At 43.0% G+C, this 18,074-nt stretch overlaps 1 protein-coding gene across 1 annotated transcript in view; it reads left to right on the top strand.

Moving 5' to 3' along the window:
- Positions 1–15,578, top strand: part of RSPH9 (radial spoke head component 9) — a 60,741-nt gene extending 45,163 nt beyond the window's left edge. The window contains 1 exon segment of the mRNA XM_086925585.1: positions 15,358–15,578. Within this exon segment, the coding sequence (XP_086781711.1) occupies positions 15,358–15,578 (221 nt within the window).
- The last annotated feature ends 2,496 nt before the right edge of the window (positions 15,579–18,074 follow it).

Here is an 18,074-nt window from a genome sequence, read left to right as displayed (position 1 = left end):
ATCCCGTTCATTAGTTACCTATTGATTCCAGAGTAATTTCCAAAGTCTTGACTATTGTCCAAAAAGCCGTTCCTGAAAAATCAGCTTTTTTGGCCTCCAAAGTCATCTCCTGGCCTCCCACTTTTTCCTACTGGTCTGCTGTTGTTGCAAGAACTCTCACCATTGGAGACCACCCTATTCAATAGAGCAGTTAAACACTGGAATTGTTTACGTTTAAACCTTTTCACCTCGTCATACGTGTTGCACTTTAGGCGGTTACTGAAAACATACCCATATAACTTGTCAGTACATCTGTCTGCCTTCCTGCAAGTTTTACTCTTTTTATGTATTCTCTTAGTACCAAGAGGGTATTCTTTTGCCTGCTTTATAAATAAATTCCCGTTGCACACAATGCAAAGGGAATCTACCCATGGTATCTTACCATGGGTAGATTCCCTCTGCATTGTGTGTACCCGTTGTTATTGTACTCCGATGCTTGGTCTGCTGTTCCATCGGGGATAGATCCTGAGGAGGGATTTATCTCCTGGTTGTACCTGCTACATTTAGATTGTATGTGCCCTGGTTACTGGTGTAATAGGAAACAGACCACATTGGTAGGCTGCTACATGTATGTACTTATATTCCTGGGCAATTCTACATCGATGATGTAAAATGCAAAGTGTCATGTAATGGACATTGTACTAGCGGGTGGCGTATTTTGGATTGCACAGCTACCTCAACTATTATATTGATTTTCTTTTATGATTTTATGTTATAGCCTTTATGCTACTTTTTCAATGATTACTTGTAGAAAGCTGTAATGAATCTGTTTGGAATATAACACACAGTGAAAATGGTTACTTCAGCACATGCCCTGCAACTTGAACTAATGTTAATACAATGCTAATGCACTGACCTCTGACTAATGGTTTGAATGCTTCCCATTCAACTCGCACGCTAGATGCCATACCCTGGTTACATGTAAAGTAGTCCCTCATTGCTTCCCAAATGGTTTCCCGGAATGCCGCATCCTGCAATGTCTGTCACTACAAGATTCAGTTATCTGATCTTCGTATGGATTGTTGTCCAGCATATTAACAATAAAAATATCAACATACCAAAATATAGTGAACTCAATACATATCATAAAATAACAAAAATTAGGATGCCAAAATATCATCCTATTAAAATATCTAAAGTTAAAAAGATCTGATATAAATATATAGATTACATTAATAGTGAGTTTTAAAATTAACATTAGAATTCGCAAAAATATTGAGAACCAGAATATAGTTTTGAAAAATTGACAATACAATTGCACAATATTAAATGTATCCAATTAAAGATTCATTTCACATTTTAAAAAAGTTGCAATGCTTTAAAAAAATATATTTTATATAATTAAAATTATATATTTTGCAATTATTCTTTAAGGAATATTTATGTTAATTAACATGTACATGGTGGGGATGAATCAGATTTATTATTCAAGCTCCAGTGCAGCTAAAATTGCATCTATTCAGGGGAGGGTGTCAGAGTTACCATTTTAACTCCAATCCAACTAATGGGCAAAATTACTATTCTAACTGCAGGCCAATTAGATCTGTTGAACATGAATATATTTTGGGGAGTTTGAGACGTATCCAGACTAAGCAACATCACTGAAAATGGCAGACTCAGGGAGAGGCAGCGGGGTGCAGATTTACTGTACTGACTCAAAACTAACCAAGGTTGGGAAACATCTTGGATTATGAAGGTGGGGAATCAGATTTAATATTTCCACTCCAAACTAAGTCACACTGAGGAAAGTGTTGTCTGTGAGACAGTGCAGGGCTTTAGGAAAGGGTTTGATGTGGTCTCACAGAAGTTAAGGCAATATGAACAACAATTAAAACTAAGTACCCAATACAGATAACGTATCCACACTCACCAACTGTAGGAAATTAGTTTACTTGTTGAGGGGGTGAAGCCTCACTCAAGTAGAAACCACAATTCTTGTCAGGGTGAAACACAAGCACACACCAAATTAACCCGCGCTTGCAATCCTTAGGAGCTTGGCACACAAGCAGTTGAGCTATAATTAGAGGTGGTGCACAGACAAAATATCCACTCCAAAATATCGAATGGACAAAATATCGAGTTAAAAATATCGACAACAATAAAATATCGATAACAAAAATATCGTTGGTCAAAATATCGAATAAAATAATAACAAAATATCGAGTACAAAAATATCGACTCAAAAAAATTGACAAGACAAAATATTGATAAATAGTCAAAGTAAAAAATATAGATAATATGTAGAAAAAGGTTAAAAAAAATGTATTAATAGTAATATAAATTGTAGTTAATGTTTAGGAGCGGGATGTTGGGTTAATAGGGGATAAGGGTGGGGAGTAATTTATTAATAATTAATTAATATATGTTTGTAAATATTTTTAATTAATAATTAATTGGTAATTAATTAATATTAATTAGTTAATTAATTAATATAATTTAGTACATATTTTTAATTAGTAATTAATTGGTAATTAAATAATATTAATTAGTTAATTACATTAATTAGAGTAATTTATTTATATATATAATTTTTAGTTATTGTTAATTAATTAATTGGGAAAAAATAATATTAATGATTAAATTAAATTAATTACAGCTAATGTGCTAATATATTTACTTTATTGTTATTGTTAATTAATAATTAATTGGTAATTAAATAATATTAATTAATTTTGGGTAAAGGAGTATTTTCAGGGTTCAGGGTCAGTTTTGGGTTTTTGGGTAAAGGGGTATTTTTAGGGTTCAGGGTCAGTTTTGGTTTTTTGGGTAAAGGGGTATTTTTAGGGTTCTGGGTCAGTTTTCAGTTTTTGGGTAAAGGGGTATTTTTAGGGTTCAGGGTCAGTTTTCAGTTTTTGGGTAAAGGGGTATTTTTAGGGTACAGGGTCAGTTTTCAGTTTTTGGGTAAAGGCGTATTTTTAGGGTTCAGGGTCAGTTTTCAGTTTTTGGGTAAAGGGGTATTTTTAGGGTTCAGGGTCAGTTTTCAGTTTTTGGGTAAAGGGGTATTTTTAGGGTTCAGGGTCAGTTTTCAGTTTTTGGGTAAAGGGGTATTTTTAGGGTTCAGGGTCAGTTTTCAGTTTTTGGGTAAAGGGGTATTTTTAGGGTTCAGGGTCAGTTTTCATTTCTTGGGTAAAGGGGTATTTTTTGGGTTCAGGGTCAGTTTTCAGTTTTTGGGTAAAGGGGTATTTTTAGGGTTCAGGGTCAGTTTTGGGTTTTTGGGTAAAGGGGTATTTTTAGGGTTCAGGGTCAGTTTTCAGTTCTTGGGTAAAGGGGTATTTTTTGGGTTCAGGGTCAGTTTTCCCTACTGTTGCACCCACTGGAGTGGGAATAGTAATTTTAACCCCTACGCTATCCAACGCTTTCCCTACGCTTGCACTCTTTGGAGTGGGAATAGTATTTTTTACACTTCTGGTATCGTACGGTAATATAATAGTATCTTATTTAATTATAGTATGTTACTATATATATATGTTTTAACAAATAAGATTGTAAAAAATTATTTTTATTATTTTCATTTATTATTTAATTATTATAAGTTAATTTAAGTATTTTTAAGTATATTTTAGTAATTAAATTTGAATATTAATTTAATTTAACACTGTTTTTAATAAAGTCGATATTTTTTACAACTATATTATTGTAAACGATATTTTGTACTCAATATTTTTGTACTTACCTGTTTGTAGATACAAACTCGATATTTTGACTGTCGATATTTTGTCCACGATATTTTTGCAAGTCGATATTTTGTCCCTCGATATTATTTCAGTGATCCATTAGAGGTAATGTGTAATGTATGTAGCACTTCAAGCAGTAATAAAGTGAAAATACAACACAAGAATATACCACACCAATTTAGTAAATAACAGGCGTAGTGTTTTTGTGCCTTTATTGAGAGAGATGGGCTACCGCCAAGGTCGTTTGGCTATGTTAAGTACTCAATACTTGGACAACCAATGATCTTAGTTCGGGCTAGAACATCTGACCCGATGGTGGTGGGTTGGACTGACCATCTGTTGGTTAAAGTGTCATGTCCCTTAGATAACCCACAATTGAAACCCGTGGACAAACAGATCCTAAAGCGAAATTGGCGTAAACTCAAGCTGGAGGAGTTTGTCAGGATATTGGAGACACAGCCCCTAGGCAAACCGCAGAATGTGGAACAGGGATATGAACAGTTTTGCAACTGGGTCCTTACTGCCCTCGATTCTCTTATACCTCTGCGCTGGTCAAAATGTCACGCTAAAAATCGCAGCCCTTGGTATAATGAGACCCTCGCCGAGCTCAAGAGAACCTGCCGGCAAGCTGAGAGGGCCTGGAGGAAATCCTTTGATCCCTCGTTAAAATCGCTGTACTTTGCCCAGCTTAAGATCTACCACAGAGCTATCTGTCAAACCCAGGCTGCTTATTATGCAGCTGAGTTTTCCAACAGCCCTAACCCTTCCAAATTAATCTTCAAGGTACTCAAAGACCTGATGGGTAAACGGGCTACCTCGCTAGAAATCTGCACGGACTCTCACTGTGAAAGTTTGGCATCCTTTTTCGTGGAGAAGGTGCAGGCAATCTACCGAGGATTTATACCATCTGTTCCCGGGGATGCTCCTAGTGATGTGAAGGTCTCGGTTTCCGAAACTCTGTCCTCCTTGCCGGCCATGTCTATTGAGGTATTTGACACTCTGAGCCTCAAAATTAAATCTGGCTCTCCCTTAGACCCGCTGAAGCCGGAGTTTTTTACCCTTCTCCCGCCTCTCTGTCGTGAGCCCATCTTGGACCTGATTAATCTCTCCCTCAGTGAGGGCGTGGCTCCTCCCTCCTGGAAGCAAGCTGTGGTCAGCCCTATTTTGAAGAAATCCAACTTAGACCCCTTGCTCCCTGAGAACTACCGGCCCATCTCCCTCATGCCTTGGACCGCCAAGGTCACTGAGGCACACGTGAACTCCATCTTGTCTGCCCACCTCTCTCGTAATAATATTCTTGACGAGAGTCAAAATGGGTTTCGCGCACAACACAGCACTGAAACTGCGTTGCTCTTTATGATCGAGCATCTGCGGTCAGTGCTGGATGCGGGGCAGACTGCGGCGCTCCTACTGTTAGACCTGAGCGCCGCGTTCGACACGGTGTCTCATGACATTTTGATGCGGCGCCTGGAGGAAGCGGGTATTGTGGGGAAGGCTCTTCAGTGGTTCTGCTCTTTCCTTTCGGACCAGTTTTTCAAGGTAGCCATTCCACCTGGCCAGTCCTCTTTCCACTCTCTGGGACTGGGTGTCCCTCAGGGCTCTGCCTTGAGCCCCACATTGTTTAACCTGTATGTGAAGCCGCTGGCCGCTGTCGTCAGGCAATGTGGCCTTACCATGACATCGTACGCCGACGACACGCAGCTGGCGGTGACACTTAGTGGGGACCCTGAGGTGACTGCGCCCAGATTCCGTGCAGGACTTATAGCTGTGGCAAGCTGGATGCGTAGCAACTGCTTACAGCTTAATGCTAAGAAAACCGAAGTCCTGATTCTAGGGAAGCAGGCGGAACTCTGGGGAGACCAGTGGTGGCCTCCCGAACTGGGGGTGCCCCCCATCCCAGCGGCCGAAGTTAAAAATCTGGGGGTTTGGCTGGATTCCAACCTCTCTTTTACCAGCCATACAAAGAAGACAGCAGCTACCTGTTTTGGTATCCTGCGAGGACTGTCCTCAAATTCTTCGACCCTCCCACTCGGCAACTGGTGGTTCAGGCCTCTATCCTTTCCCGGCTGGACTACGGGAGTGCCCTGCTGCTCGGAGTTAATCAGGCTGAGGCTACTAGGCTGCAGAGGGTGCAGAACGCTGCTGCACGGGCCATTGTTGGCCTTCCGAGACGACGTTCTGTCTCTACTGTCCTGACCTCCCTTCACTGGCTTCCGGTCAGACAGAGAATCAAATTTAAGGCTCTCTGTCTGACATTTAAGATTTTGAAGCTTTCCTCTCCTCCTGCCCTCGCGGGCCTTATCTCTCCGTATGTCCCCACGCGGTCCCTCAGGTCTGAATCTCACCATCTGGCGATTAAGCCTAGGTTCAGACTGAGTAGGATGGGAGGACGCTCTTTTCGTGTTCTGGCGGTGGATCTGTGGAATTCCCTTCCTGTACATATTTGTGCCTTAAATAGCCTGACTCTTTTCAGACGCGCCATTAAAACCCACCTGTTCGCTTCTGCTAACTGATTCCTTTCCTTTCAGCTGACCTGTTGTGTTGTGGTACTTGATCATGCGCCAGGACGCCCCTTCGCTGGGGCAGCTGTGCGCCGAATAAAAGTTATTAACATAACATAACATAACATAACATCTATTGCAACAATCACAGTGTTTCTGAAAAGAGTGATGTATAGTAGAAAAACCATGATTATATAGCGCATTTTAATTAGAGAAAGGATATCTCTAATGGAATTTCGCCATCAATGAACTTTTTGTATTGCACTGAGATATAGTAAAATGAAGTGAAATGAATTGAAATGCAATGATTTTTTATGTATGCTTTTATGATTGCTTTTTAACAATCGAATAAAGTTATATATGATTTGATTTGATTTAGTGAATAACAGACTAAAATGTTATATATTATTTGAGACTAAAACAAAAAAAAATCCAGTCACTAGAACTGGAGATATGCAATTTTAAAGCTTGAGGCAAAGATAGTGCTTAAAAGCACAAAGGGCCAACTGTGATTATCTGGTTGTGCCGGACCAGGATAAAGTCACAAGTTCAGTGATGAAGTGCAGGCTGGGCACAGGGCCAAGTTTGACCCGCTGAGGATTGCTCCTTATGCCCTTTGTGCGATGTCTGCGCAGCGGTGCTTTGCAAGCGTTCGTATCAGTCCGCTTCTGTTCAGATGAAGCTGTGTGGCAAGGCTTTGCATCGCTCTGCTTTAGTGCTGGTGAGATGTGCAGTGAAGCTTGGCTGGTCTTTGCGTCTCTCTGTATTGGTTCCTATGAAGCGGGCAGCTGCGTGGCAAGGCTTTGTAAGGTTTTGTGTCACTTCACGATGATTCCAGTGGGGACCACAGATGGGCTGGCAAAGCACCTTTATCCCTACTTCCAAGGGTCCAGGACTGGGGAGGCACCACTTGGAGGGGTTAGGACTTGCAGTGAGCAAAGACCAGGTGCTGAATTCAAGAGGGGTGGAGACTTTTCTTCCCCCAAGGCTATGATCAGGAGGCCAGCTAACTAGCCCTTGGAATCACTCAGGTGGTCCTGGGTTTAAGATGCAGGTTCAGTCATTCCCACGCAGACAGAAGGGCGTCAGAGTAGCAGTCCTCCTTGCAGCAGGGCAGCACAGCAGTCCTTCTTCTGAATCTTCCACGGGTCCAGGTGTGTACTGAATAGGTGGGTCTGAGGGTTCAATATTTACACATGGTGCCAGCTATGAAGTAGGAGAAGTTTCTAGAGGTTTCCACCCCCCAAAGGTGTTTGTAACCTCCTTCCTCTCTTCCCTCTTGTCTTGGGGCAAATAAAGACTAGTGTGAAACCCTTTGTGAGTGTTCTGAAGCAGAGTCTTTGTGATGTGCAAGTGTAGTAGGTGACAGCTTCGCCCACCCCCCCTTATCAAGTCAGAGATGGCCCATCCTGCCAACACCCATTCCCGTTTTGTCTCACTGTCTGGTAGTAATACACAAAGACCAACTGCCAGCTACATCTAGTCATGTGATCCAGGATGCAGGCTGTAGGCACCAAATGGTTAGGATAAGAAAATCTTAACTTTATAAAAGTGAACAATTTCAGAATTGTGACCTAAAATCCGACTTTACCATTGAAGATGGTTTTAAATTCCAATTCTTTAGACACAAAATTCAACATGCCTACTTGCTCCCAAGTGAACATTTTCATTTATTAAACGAAAAAAGGTGACCAAATGTTATCCTATGGGAGAAATAGGCTTTGCAGTAGTGAAAAACAAATTTAAGCATGTCCAACTTTTATAATAAACTGCACCCTGTTGTATGGGCTTTTAAGGGCCTGCCCTAGGGGTGACTTATATGTATTAAAAAGGAAGGTTTAGGCCTGACAAGGAGCTTTGAGATCCTGATCCAGGATGTCACCCAAGAGTACCACAAGCTGTTTGGAGCCCAGTCCCACCAAGTGCCAGAGGCACAGAAGAAGCAAATATGGAGTGGCATTCGGGACAAGATCAATGCCATAGGTGTGACCCTGCGCACCATAGAGGACATCAGAAAGAGGTGGTACGACCTCAGAAAAACAGCAAAACTGAGGATGGCAGAGAGACATATGCTGGCAGGGAAAACTGGAGGAGGAAAAAATCGAGCCCCAGTACCAACACCACTGGAACAGATGGTGGAGTCCACCATCCAGCGGGAGAGTGTGAGTGGCGTGGGAGACACAGACAGCTCCGCCAGAGCAGCTAGAAAACAAGGTAAGAAGCATGCCCAGCATGCTGCCCTACCCCCTCCCCAACCCCAACCCCAACCCCCATAGTGGTAAAAGTGCTCCCACTCCACACCATGTCTTACTGGTTACCTGCAATGCATTCTGGGTGATGTAGTCAGTGTGAACTCATGATCAGGACTGTCAGGGCAGCTAACACAATAGCATGGTAAAAGAATTGGATAGGTCAGGACAACCACTGTGCACTGTTGGCATGTACTTTAATGCAATGGCATTGCAGACAGAGCATTGAGTATATTTACATTTGTGTCATTTCAGGCGAGTCATCTCGCAGTGCAGCTGAGGGCAGCAGAGGCAGGTCAGCCAGGCCAGAGGGGAGTGAACAGGATGAAGACAGCATGCCTGCAGGGAACACCAATTTCAATTTTATTTATTATGTTTTGGCTCTCAAAAGAGGGCCACATAAAATATACAGAATTTAACACACAACAATTACAACGCAACAGTTACATTGCTCCAAAAAGCAGTATAAGAAAGAAAGAAAAAATAAATCCTTAAAACATCCTAAGGTAAATACGGGCCAGACATATAAAAAAAAAAACGACAGAAATCGGACGGTCAAGGTACATCTCCAGAGGCATATTAATAAATAGCTAAAAATCCTTTAAAAAAGTTAAAAATATGGAAGCAGAACATTTCATTGGGAGGGCAATAAAGTGCAAACAGGAAATCGTTCAAAGTGACAATGCCAAGATCCAGACAGATAACTTTTAACCATCTAGAGCGCAATTTACGAAGCGCAGGGCAAATCAGCAATACATGCATACAGTCCTGGATATTTACTTTACAAAAATTACACAGAGAAGAGGAGCCATACCATTTAGATAACAGTCGGTTTAACGGTAATAAATCATAACGTAAAAGAAACCAAAATCTGCGGATACCATGTGGTAGGTTCCATCTTACATAGGGTTGAGGGAGTTTCCACAGATAGGAATCAAGGAGATGATCTACCTTCCTTTTTCCCCAAATTACTTTTTTATCCGTCTGGAAACACAAGTCCCATGAAGCTGCTTTTAAAACAAATTTTAACTGTGAAGAAGAATACAAAAACAAGGCAGATTCATCTAATTTTAAGAGGATTACAGCTTTTCTAAAATTACGCACAAGTTGAGAAAACTCATTAAAATTACCCAATAATTCACTTTTGAGGATAGCTCTCATTGTCCCTACCTCAGCTCTTGCAAGGCGGGCCACCCATCTAACAAGGGCCGATAGTCCCTGTACCCAACTACTCCTGAGGCCGAAATCAAGCCTACTGGCAGCTAAAGGGCACGCGGTGTTTAGGGAAGAGAGAGATCTTAGAAGTTTACCCTCTATCTTATGGCAAAAGTCCCACTTTTTCACATCTATAAGTTCAATACCATACAATATTGTTGCGGGGATTTTAGATCTGTACACTTCCAATAAAATCGGAAAGTGCCGTTTCCCCGTTGCATGGTATAGGGAGTTTAAACCTTTGCCATGGGCAATAGCTTTGCGTGTACAATGCTCTATGTGGAGTTTCTCACTCAAGTTAGCCATAATAATTTTCCCCAAAAAAGTATAGGACTTTACCACCTCAAGTTTTTGGCCCCCTATAGACCAACCAAAACCAACAGAGCGGCACCTCTTCGTACCAGCTATACACATGACTTTACTTTTAGTAATTTTGATCTTCATATGATGTGCCACAGCAAACATATGAAGAGCATTTAGCCGATTTGCAAGTCCTTTAGGGGTTAAATCAAGAATAAGGACATCATCGGCGTACATCAGGCAAGATATAGGGGACCCCCCGAGCACCGGGGCAATGCCCTCACTAGAAGAAAGGGCAGCGGGTAGGTCAACCGTGTACATGGAAAACAAGAGGGGGGCCAACAAACAGCCTTGTTTAAGGCCATTCAAAGAAGGAATTATATCCGATAAACCCCTTTCGCCCCCCATCAACACCCTACACCAGGTCTCTGTATGTAGAGCCCGCACCAGCTCCAACAGGTAGGATGGGAGACCAAGCACTGCCAATTTTCTCCACAGCGTTCCGCGGTCCACTTTATCGAACGCTGTGGAGAAATCGATAAAGGCAGCATACACCACCCCACCTCTCACCTGAACATACTTATCAGTAACCACATGAAGTGCAGTAAGGTTGTCTAACGTACCATGGTCCCTACGAAAGCCAGTCTGTTCTAGCGGCAGGATATTATTCTCCTCTACCCAACCGGAGAGGGCTTTTAGTAGACATTTCGGAAACACTTTTACGATGGAGTCGAGGAGAGCAATCAGACGATAATTACTGGGGCTGTCCCTAACTCCCTTCTTAAAAATAGGGACCAGGATACTTCCCCTCCACGAAGCAGGGACCATTTTCGTCATAAAACATGCTTTGAACAGGGGAAACAGAATTTTACTCCACCTTACAGGATCAGACTTCAGGACCGTCATAGGGAGTTCATCGGGTCCCATTGCCCCGGAGACCCGCATGCTTTTTATCGCTATCTCAATTTCCTTCTCAACGGGGTAGTTAATAAGACCCGGAGGAGTAACACTGATGGCGATATCATAGCCTAAATTAACACTGGTATCAATATCGTCACTTAAAATCCCATTCCCTGCATAGAGTTCCCGAATATAGGATATCCAGTCCTCTTCCGCTATAGGGATAGGGGAGGGGCCGCGTCTAGACCCACACCCCTTACCAATTATTGTCCAAAAATCTCTAGTCCTACCATGGACCACCGATTCCCTCAAATTAATCCATACATTGTCCTCCCTTACTTTTTTTAATTTTAACTGGAATCTGCTTCTCTTTCTTTTTAACCTTGATATTTCTTTACCACGATCCATGATTCTATCAAGATATTGTTTGCGAACCAGTTTGTTTATTTCCTTATTCAGGCTACGCAATATACTCGGGACCACTACCCTATTTCTAGGTCGAGAAGTTTTTTGGGCATAAGAAGTAATATTACGTACAAATTCTTCAAAATATGCTATTTCATTCCCATGCCACTCATTTAAAATTAATAGGGTCTCGTCTAGAAAGTCCTGTACCCCATTAATGGCGGTGGGATTCCAATAGCATCTTCCCGAGGAGGCGTGAAAAGCGACATCACTACCCTTAAGAGACCAAGGTACAGTTGTCAGAGGCTTTAAGGAAATAGTAACAAGCAATATACTATGGTCGCTCAAAGGAGTAAATATTATCTTAAGGTCCTGAACAAGAGGAAACAAACCGTAGTCTGCAATAACATAATCCAAGATAGAGGACCCAAACGGAGACTTGTGAGTAAATTTTGCAGGCACGTCAGACGGAAATCGCCCATTTAATATAAGTCCATCGACGGCCTCTAATTCATTTAGCAGAATCTTCCCTCTTTTATTTGTCACTAATTTATCAGGGAAGAGTGCCTGCGGAACAAAATACGCCTCTTCTTTAGGTTTATTCCTAAATAGATCCAGGCTAAAATTAGAAATTTTACAATTCAGGTCTCCTACCAACAAAATGTCCGGAGGGGATGGGACATTTTTGATTAGATCAATGTATCATCGCAGCCAGCCAATCCTCCACCACAGCCATCACCACAGCGCCAGGGAGGGCCGCAATCCCCTCTCACTCAGTCACCACTGCGACGTTCACCAACACCACCACCACCACCACCACCACCACCACAGTCAGGCAGGAGGCATGCCGTGATCACCCTCCAGCAGATGGAGGAGTCGGAGGAGGAGGGCAGACAGCGCGAACAAAGTCCTATCGTAGATAGATCCAACAGGGAGCGGGCTGGTTCTGCATCCGAGGGCGCCCACATCTCATCAAGACGCCGCAGGGCAAGGCCGGACAGTCCAGTGGCATCTGAGCAGGGTGACAGTGTGTTTGCTGGACTGGAAGGCAACATGTGAAGGTCCAGCACCTGCAATGGAGGGAGATGAAGTCATTACACAGGGAGGTGGCAAACATTAACAGACATATGCACAAGATGGAGAAGGGCATCAGTGCCATGGGGGAGCATTTGTCTGCAGGGATGGAGAGGGTAGCTACCTCGGTGGACAACCTCTGCAGCCAGCTGGAGCAGAACCGTGTTGGCATGCGCCGGGAGAGACTGAGACTCCAGGACTATACCAAGTTGGTGAACCGGCTGGCCACTATGACATCACTGATGTGTCGCCGGTCCATCGCCATGCAGGAGGAGATGGCGCATTGCAGCAGGGATGTGGCCAGGGGGATGGTGTCCATGACCTCAGTGCTAGAGCTCATGCAGAATGCCAAGGCCTCCAATATGGAAGGGGGGGCAGTGAGGAGGCTACCAGCCGTGGTAGCATTACACCATCACCCACCGAGTGCAGGAGGCATAGTGGACGTAAGGTCCCAGCACAGGAACGGTCCAACTCACAAGATAGTGTCGATGGGGAACGTGCACGTGCAGCACCGGGATGCAAGAAGTGAAGGACAATGGCTTTCCACATGCATGTGATGGGTGATGTAACCCATGTCCAATTGGACAATGCTCACAATGCTGAAGGTGTGCCAAATAAACACCTCTACATGTAATTTGAAATGCCTCAGTGTCGTTACTCACTCAGAAATAGTTTGATGTAATCTCTGCCCGTCTCTGTCTCCCATCATGTTCAATAGCAGCACCAGCCGCGCTGGGCTCTGGCTGAGGGTTGTCTTCTTCCTCGTCCTCTGACTCAGTTAGTTACACTGCTGTTCCTTTTTTAGTGGCCAGATTGTGTAGCATTGCAAACGTAGCAATTATCTAGCAACATTTGATGGGGCTGTACAGACGCGCTCCTCCTGTTTTGTGGAGGCAACGGAATCTGATTTTGAGCAAACCAAAAGTGCGCTCCACCACGTTGCGTGTACTCCTATGTGCCACATTGTATCTCCTCTCCCTTCGGGTGGTTGGGTTCAGATATGGTGTGAGTAGATACGGCTGGAGGGCATATGCGCTGTCACCTACGAACAGAAGTAAGTGGCATTGATTGGTGTGACCAACAGCTTGTTCCAGGGTGTACATCAGGGTGTGTGACATTTACTTACCTAGTATGTATCCGTCGGCAAATTCACCAGCAAGCAGACGTGTATGTATGCCACTGTTCCTGAAGATGTAAGCATCGTGGCTACTCCTGGGGTATTTTGCCACGATGTCTGTTATAATGTGTTTGGCATTGCAGATCACCTGCACATTGATTGAGTGGGTGGATTTGCGGTTTCTGTAAATGTATTCACTTGCTGCAGGTGGGCAGATGGGAATATGGGTCCCATCGATGCAGCCGATCACGTGGGGGAAATGGGCAATTTGATAGAACTCCAGCTTGGTTCTCTGCAGCTCCGCCTGTGTACTGGGGAAGGAAATGTAATGTTCCATTCTGTCCATCATGGCGTCCAGGAAGGTGTTGAAGAAACGGGATAGACAGCTCTGTGACACTCCACCGACTGCTGCTATCACACCCTGGAAACTTCCTGATGTAAGGAGGTGCAGGCAGCGTAGTACCTGGACATGGGTGGGGATAGCGTGGGCCCTTGGCGTCTGATGCTCCAGATAGGGTCTTAGGTCCCGTCTTAGCTCCAGGATGGTGTCTGGGTGCAATCTGTATCTCTCATGTATTTCTGGGTCTGTCAATTGGAACAAAGTGATGCGTAATCTGTACACCCGGTCCTCACGTCTCCAGATCCTCATTCCTGCTGCTCTCAGGCGTAGCCGCCTTGCAATGAGATAGAGGCCTGCCATTGTGTTCACACTGATGCATTTTGGGTCTGTTTATATAGACTGCTCCTGATTACCACATGCTCCTGAAACGTGCTAAATACCGAATCGTTATTACCGATTTTGGACAAATTTGGTATTACCGAGGTTTGCTACATAGCATTTTTGGGGTTTTTACTGAATCGTTTATACCGATTCGGTATTCATTGTTTCGGTAATTTCAAGTCGGTAACTTATGTTTAATAGCGATTCGTTATTATCGAATCTATTCGGTATTACGTACATCTCACATGGCTAAATATTTGTCGGTGACACCGAAAATGACCCATTTTCGGTGTTACCGATCGGTATTTGGCCACCTACATATGGCCCAAAATGTGGTCACTAAGTCCTATTTATTTAATCATTTATAACTTCATTTCTCAACAGTTACCTGTTTCATCTATAAACTTGTATTCCAGTTGTGAGTTATTTTTACCATTTTGTTAAATAATTACACTAGTGTTACCATCTCGTTTTGTTTTGATACATCAGGTAATAAACAGGATAGGACATGCCCCTGATTAAATTATATACTCAAACTTTCAATTTTTGTTTCTAACAGTGTATTTGCTTATGCTTCTGAATGCATCCGTGTCAGCAGCAGCAGTTGAGGTTCCATTTGCAATTTGCTATAGATGGGGAGCCCGCAAAGTGATCATGTACTGAAAGGTATAGGATTGCTGTTGGGATGAATTGGTGAGCACTGGCTACACATAATACAACATCAATCTACCTGCAGGGAGAAGCCATGTTGCTAAATTCCAGGCTCACTTTACCCCTTTTTTTATTAATCTGAATCATTTATCCATATATATCAAAGTAATTATGTCATGCCCATTTGGAATGCTTCCTTTTCTTCTACTTGAGGTGTTAACGCAGGCTTGCCTGTTGTATTCTTTTGATGGGATATTTAGCTAATTGGAAGGACACTTCTGTTGCCAGCAATAGAAGTGCCCCTCCATCCACCTAAATCAATAGTTTGTCAAATAGGCATACCTATTCCCAGACTTGCAAGGGTAGGAAGGTCAGAACGGATTGACATTTCTACTGCTTGGTAATCTTGGTGTCCTTCCTGAGTCACTGGCTTCATTTGAGGAGGCCTCTTCTTACTACTGTTCTGCAATTAGGTTTTTTGCTAATGACTTTGACCCTCCCATGCTTCTAGGTCTAACTGTATTCGAAGCAAAGAAGCTAAGCTCCTACTTCCACTTCACTGACACGCTAGAGCCCAAGAAGAAGTCCCTGCTGGAGAAGGCAGACCTTGAACCATCCATCGACTTCTTGCAATCGCTAGAACATGATGTTCCAAAAGGTGAGAGACCCTAATCCCTTCGCATGCAGCAGGTCGGGAAATGTATACTTTTGTGGTGGTACGCAGAAGTTTAGGTATTACTTTGTATGAAACAAATTATAGCATCAATATTAGGTGACCTTACAATAGCATACTTTGGGAAATGTCCTCATGTGCAACTACATCCCCTGGTAATCGCTGTACGGCAGTGTTCACTCCATCCTCTTTTGCCTGTGGTTGAGTTTTGTTCGCAGTGTTTTTAAAGGAATACATGTCCTTGGCTCTTTGTTATCATAGGCCATTGGATGTTTGCGGCATAGTGCTCACTATTCAACAAGGAACTAGATTTTACTCTAGTGTGGGAAAAGACGTGGCAGGTAAACTTACTATATTCCTTCGTTCAGGCCTCGTCTTTCTGTCAGAATTGCATTTACTGATTAATTTCATGTGACAAACTTTGTCTTGAGATATCCATCCTATATTTATCCTTTTGGCCAAGTAAGGCCTATATGTCCTTGTGTGAAAGATACAATACACCCACACCCCCTCTTACACGCTTTGTCAAAGATTTCAATCCAGCTTTTTAGAGAATAGTCAGGAAGGTGTTTTGCACAATATATTTGGGTTGTTTGTGGGTTGTATAGGACAAATGCTACTATTGTGCCCCATGTGTCATCTCTATTCATTTTGCAGTTTCCTTTCGGAGCTCACGCCTAGTTCCTCTTCTTTCTCCCTTCATGCTTTCTGACCTCCTACCCATCTAGGAGTGGCCTATATTTAGTCCTTCCAATCCATTTGCAATTTAAACCTTGGTGTGTGCAGTGTGTTCAATTATTACCTACCTACAATTTTCTTTATGTTCTCTCCCTATCTTTATTAATGGCCTCTCTCTCTTGTGTTCTCTCTCTCGTCAGTTCACCAAAGTTAAAGGGGTGGCAGAAATGATATCACCCAATTTTAACCCTACTGTCCACACAGTGTTGAGAATTGTCTCAGAGTTAGCCCACAACAGCCCAATATGTTGTGCTGAAGGGATAAGAAGGGGAATACTGCCTTGATGACCCCTGACACCATGGTAAGCAGGGACAGTACCAGGGACAAGGAATAGCAAAGTCTAAGGCCCATATTTATCAAGGCTTTGCGTTGCTCTGTGCCGCGCAAGAGGGTACGAGATCGACTCAAAACCTAAGTAAGATTTATCAAGCCATGTAAGCCACCTTGCGTGGCCCTGCATGGCTTGACAAATCTAAAGTAGCGCATGTCAGCGCAAATCACTGCCATGCGTTACTCTGTGGCAGAGAGATGTTCAGTGGGTGTTCCCATGCATCCACCAATGGATTTTGGCGCATTCCTAGACTTACCATTACTGGCAGACCTGGGAATGCATCAAAATGCTAAGCCTCCCCAGGTGAGGAATAACAAGGAGAAATATCTTAATTTCTCCTTGTTGTGTGCTGCGTTCTGAGGCACACACAGAAAGAGGAAATGCCTCTGAGGATTGTTTTTGTGCAGGAGGTACACCTTCCTGCTCAAAAAACAAAACAGCCTAGCCTACAACTCTGACACCCTTGCATCATAAAGCAAGGGTGAGGGTGTTTGGTTGGGCGATAGGCAGCCAAAAGAATACCAATGCTAGGAACGTATAGGAATGCACCCTATAATGGTAAATACGATGCATTCCTGCCTTTCCCTTTCACTGAAAAAATTATACATCTGGGCCTAAGTTTGGAGTTGCAACTACCAGCCCTGACTAGCCCTAACTCAAGTCTCTCCCTCTCTCTCTCTCTCTCTCTCTCTCTCTCTCTCTCTCTCTTTTCTCTCTCTCTCTCTCTCTCTCTCTCTTTCTCTCTCTCTCTCTCTCTTTCTCTCTCTCTCTCTCTCTCTCTCTCTCTTTCTCCTTCTCTCTCTCTCTCTCTCTCTCTTTCTCCTTCTCTCTCTTTCTCTCTCTCTTTCTCTCTCTCTCTCTTATACACAGTCTCTCTCTCTCTTTCTTTCCTCTCCCTCTCTATTTCTCTCTGTCTTTTTCTCTCTAACATGCTTTCTCAGTGCTTTCTCCAAGCATGCCCTATTTTCTCAGCTCTTGCATATGATGTGCCCTCCCCTTATATTCCTGTGTTTCTTGCCCACTCAACCAATAAATAGCTCCTTGTGTCTGTAGTACATGCAGCAAACAATGACACTGCTGTGGCCATAAAACAAATGGCATAAATATCCTCCGAGTTGCATTTCACCAATAAAAGATGAACATTTCCACCTTGCATGTCCCTATCCCCCTTTAACGAGGACACATACTCAAAATATGACAGCAAAACTACAATTAATAACTTCACTGAGTTTTAGATGTATGTCGATCAAATTTAGTTCTAAATAACATAAGCTACTAATTGAAAAGAATAGGGACACCAGCACCGCCTCAGTAAAACACCTGACAATTGTCACACATGGAAGTATATCATTACTCCTTACATCCTAATGTTATTTGTCGGATGATAGTTTTGATATTGGGTATCTCTGAGTTCGTTTTAGACTATTTCTTTCACTGTCCATTTGTTTACTGAACAGATCCCAACACATTCATGTTTGTTTTGTCC

This window comes from Lissotriton vulgaris, chromosome 6 (assembly GCF_964263255.1).
Source record: "Lissotriton vulgaris chromosome 6, aLisVul1.2, whole genome shotgun sequence".
NCBI lineage: Eukaryota > Metazoa > Chordata > Amphibia > Caudata > Salamandridae > Lissotriton > Lissotriton vulgaris.
Note: the sequence above shows the minus strand (reverse complement) of the source record. Positions and strands in the feature narration are given on the sequence as shown.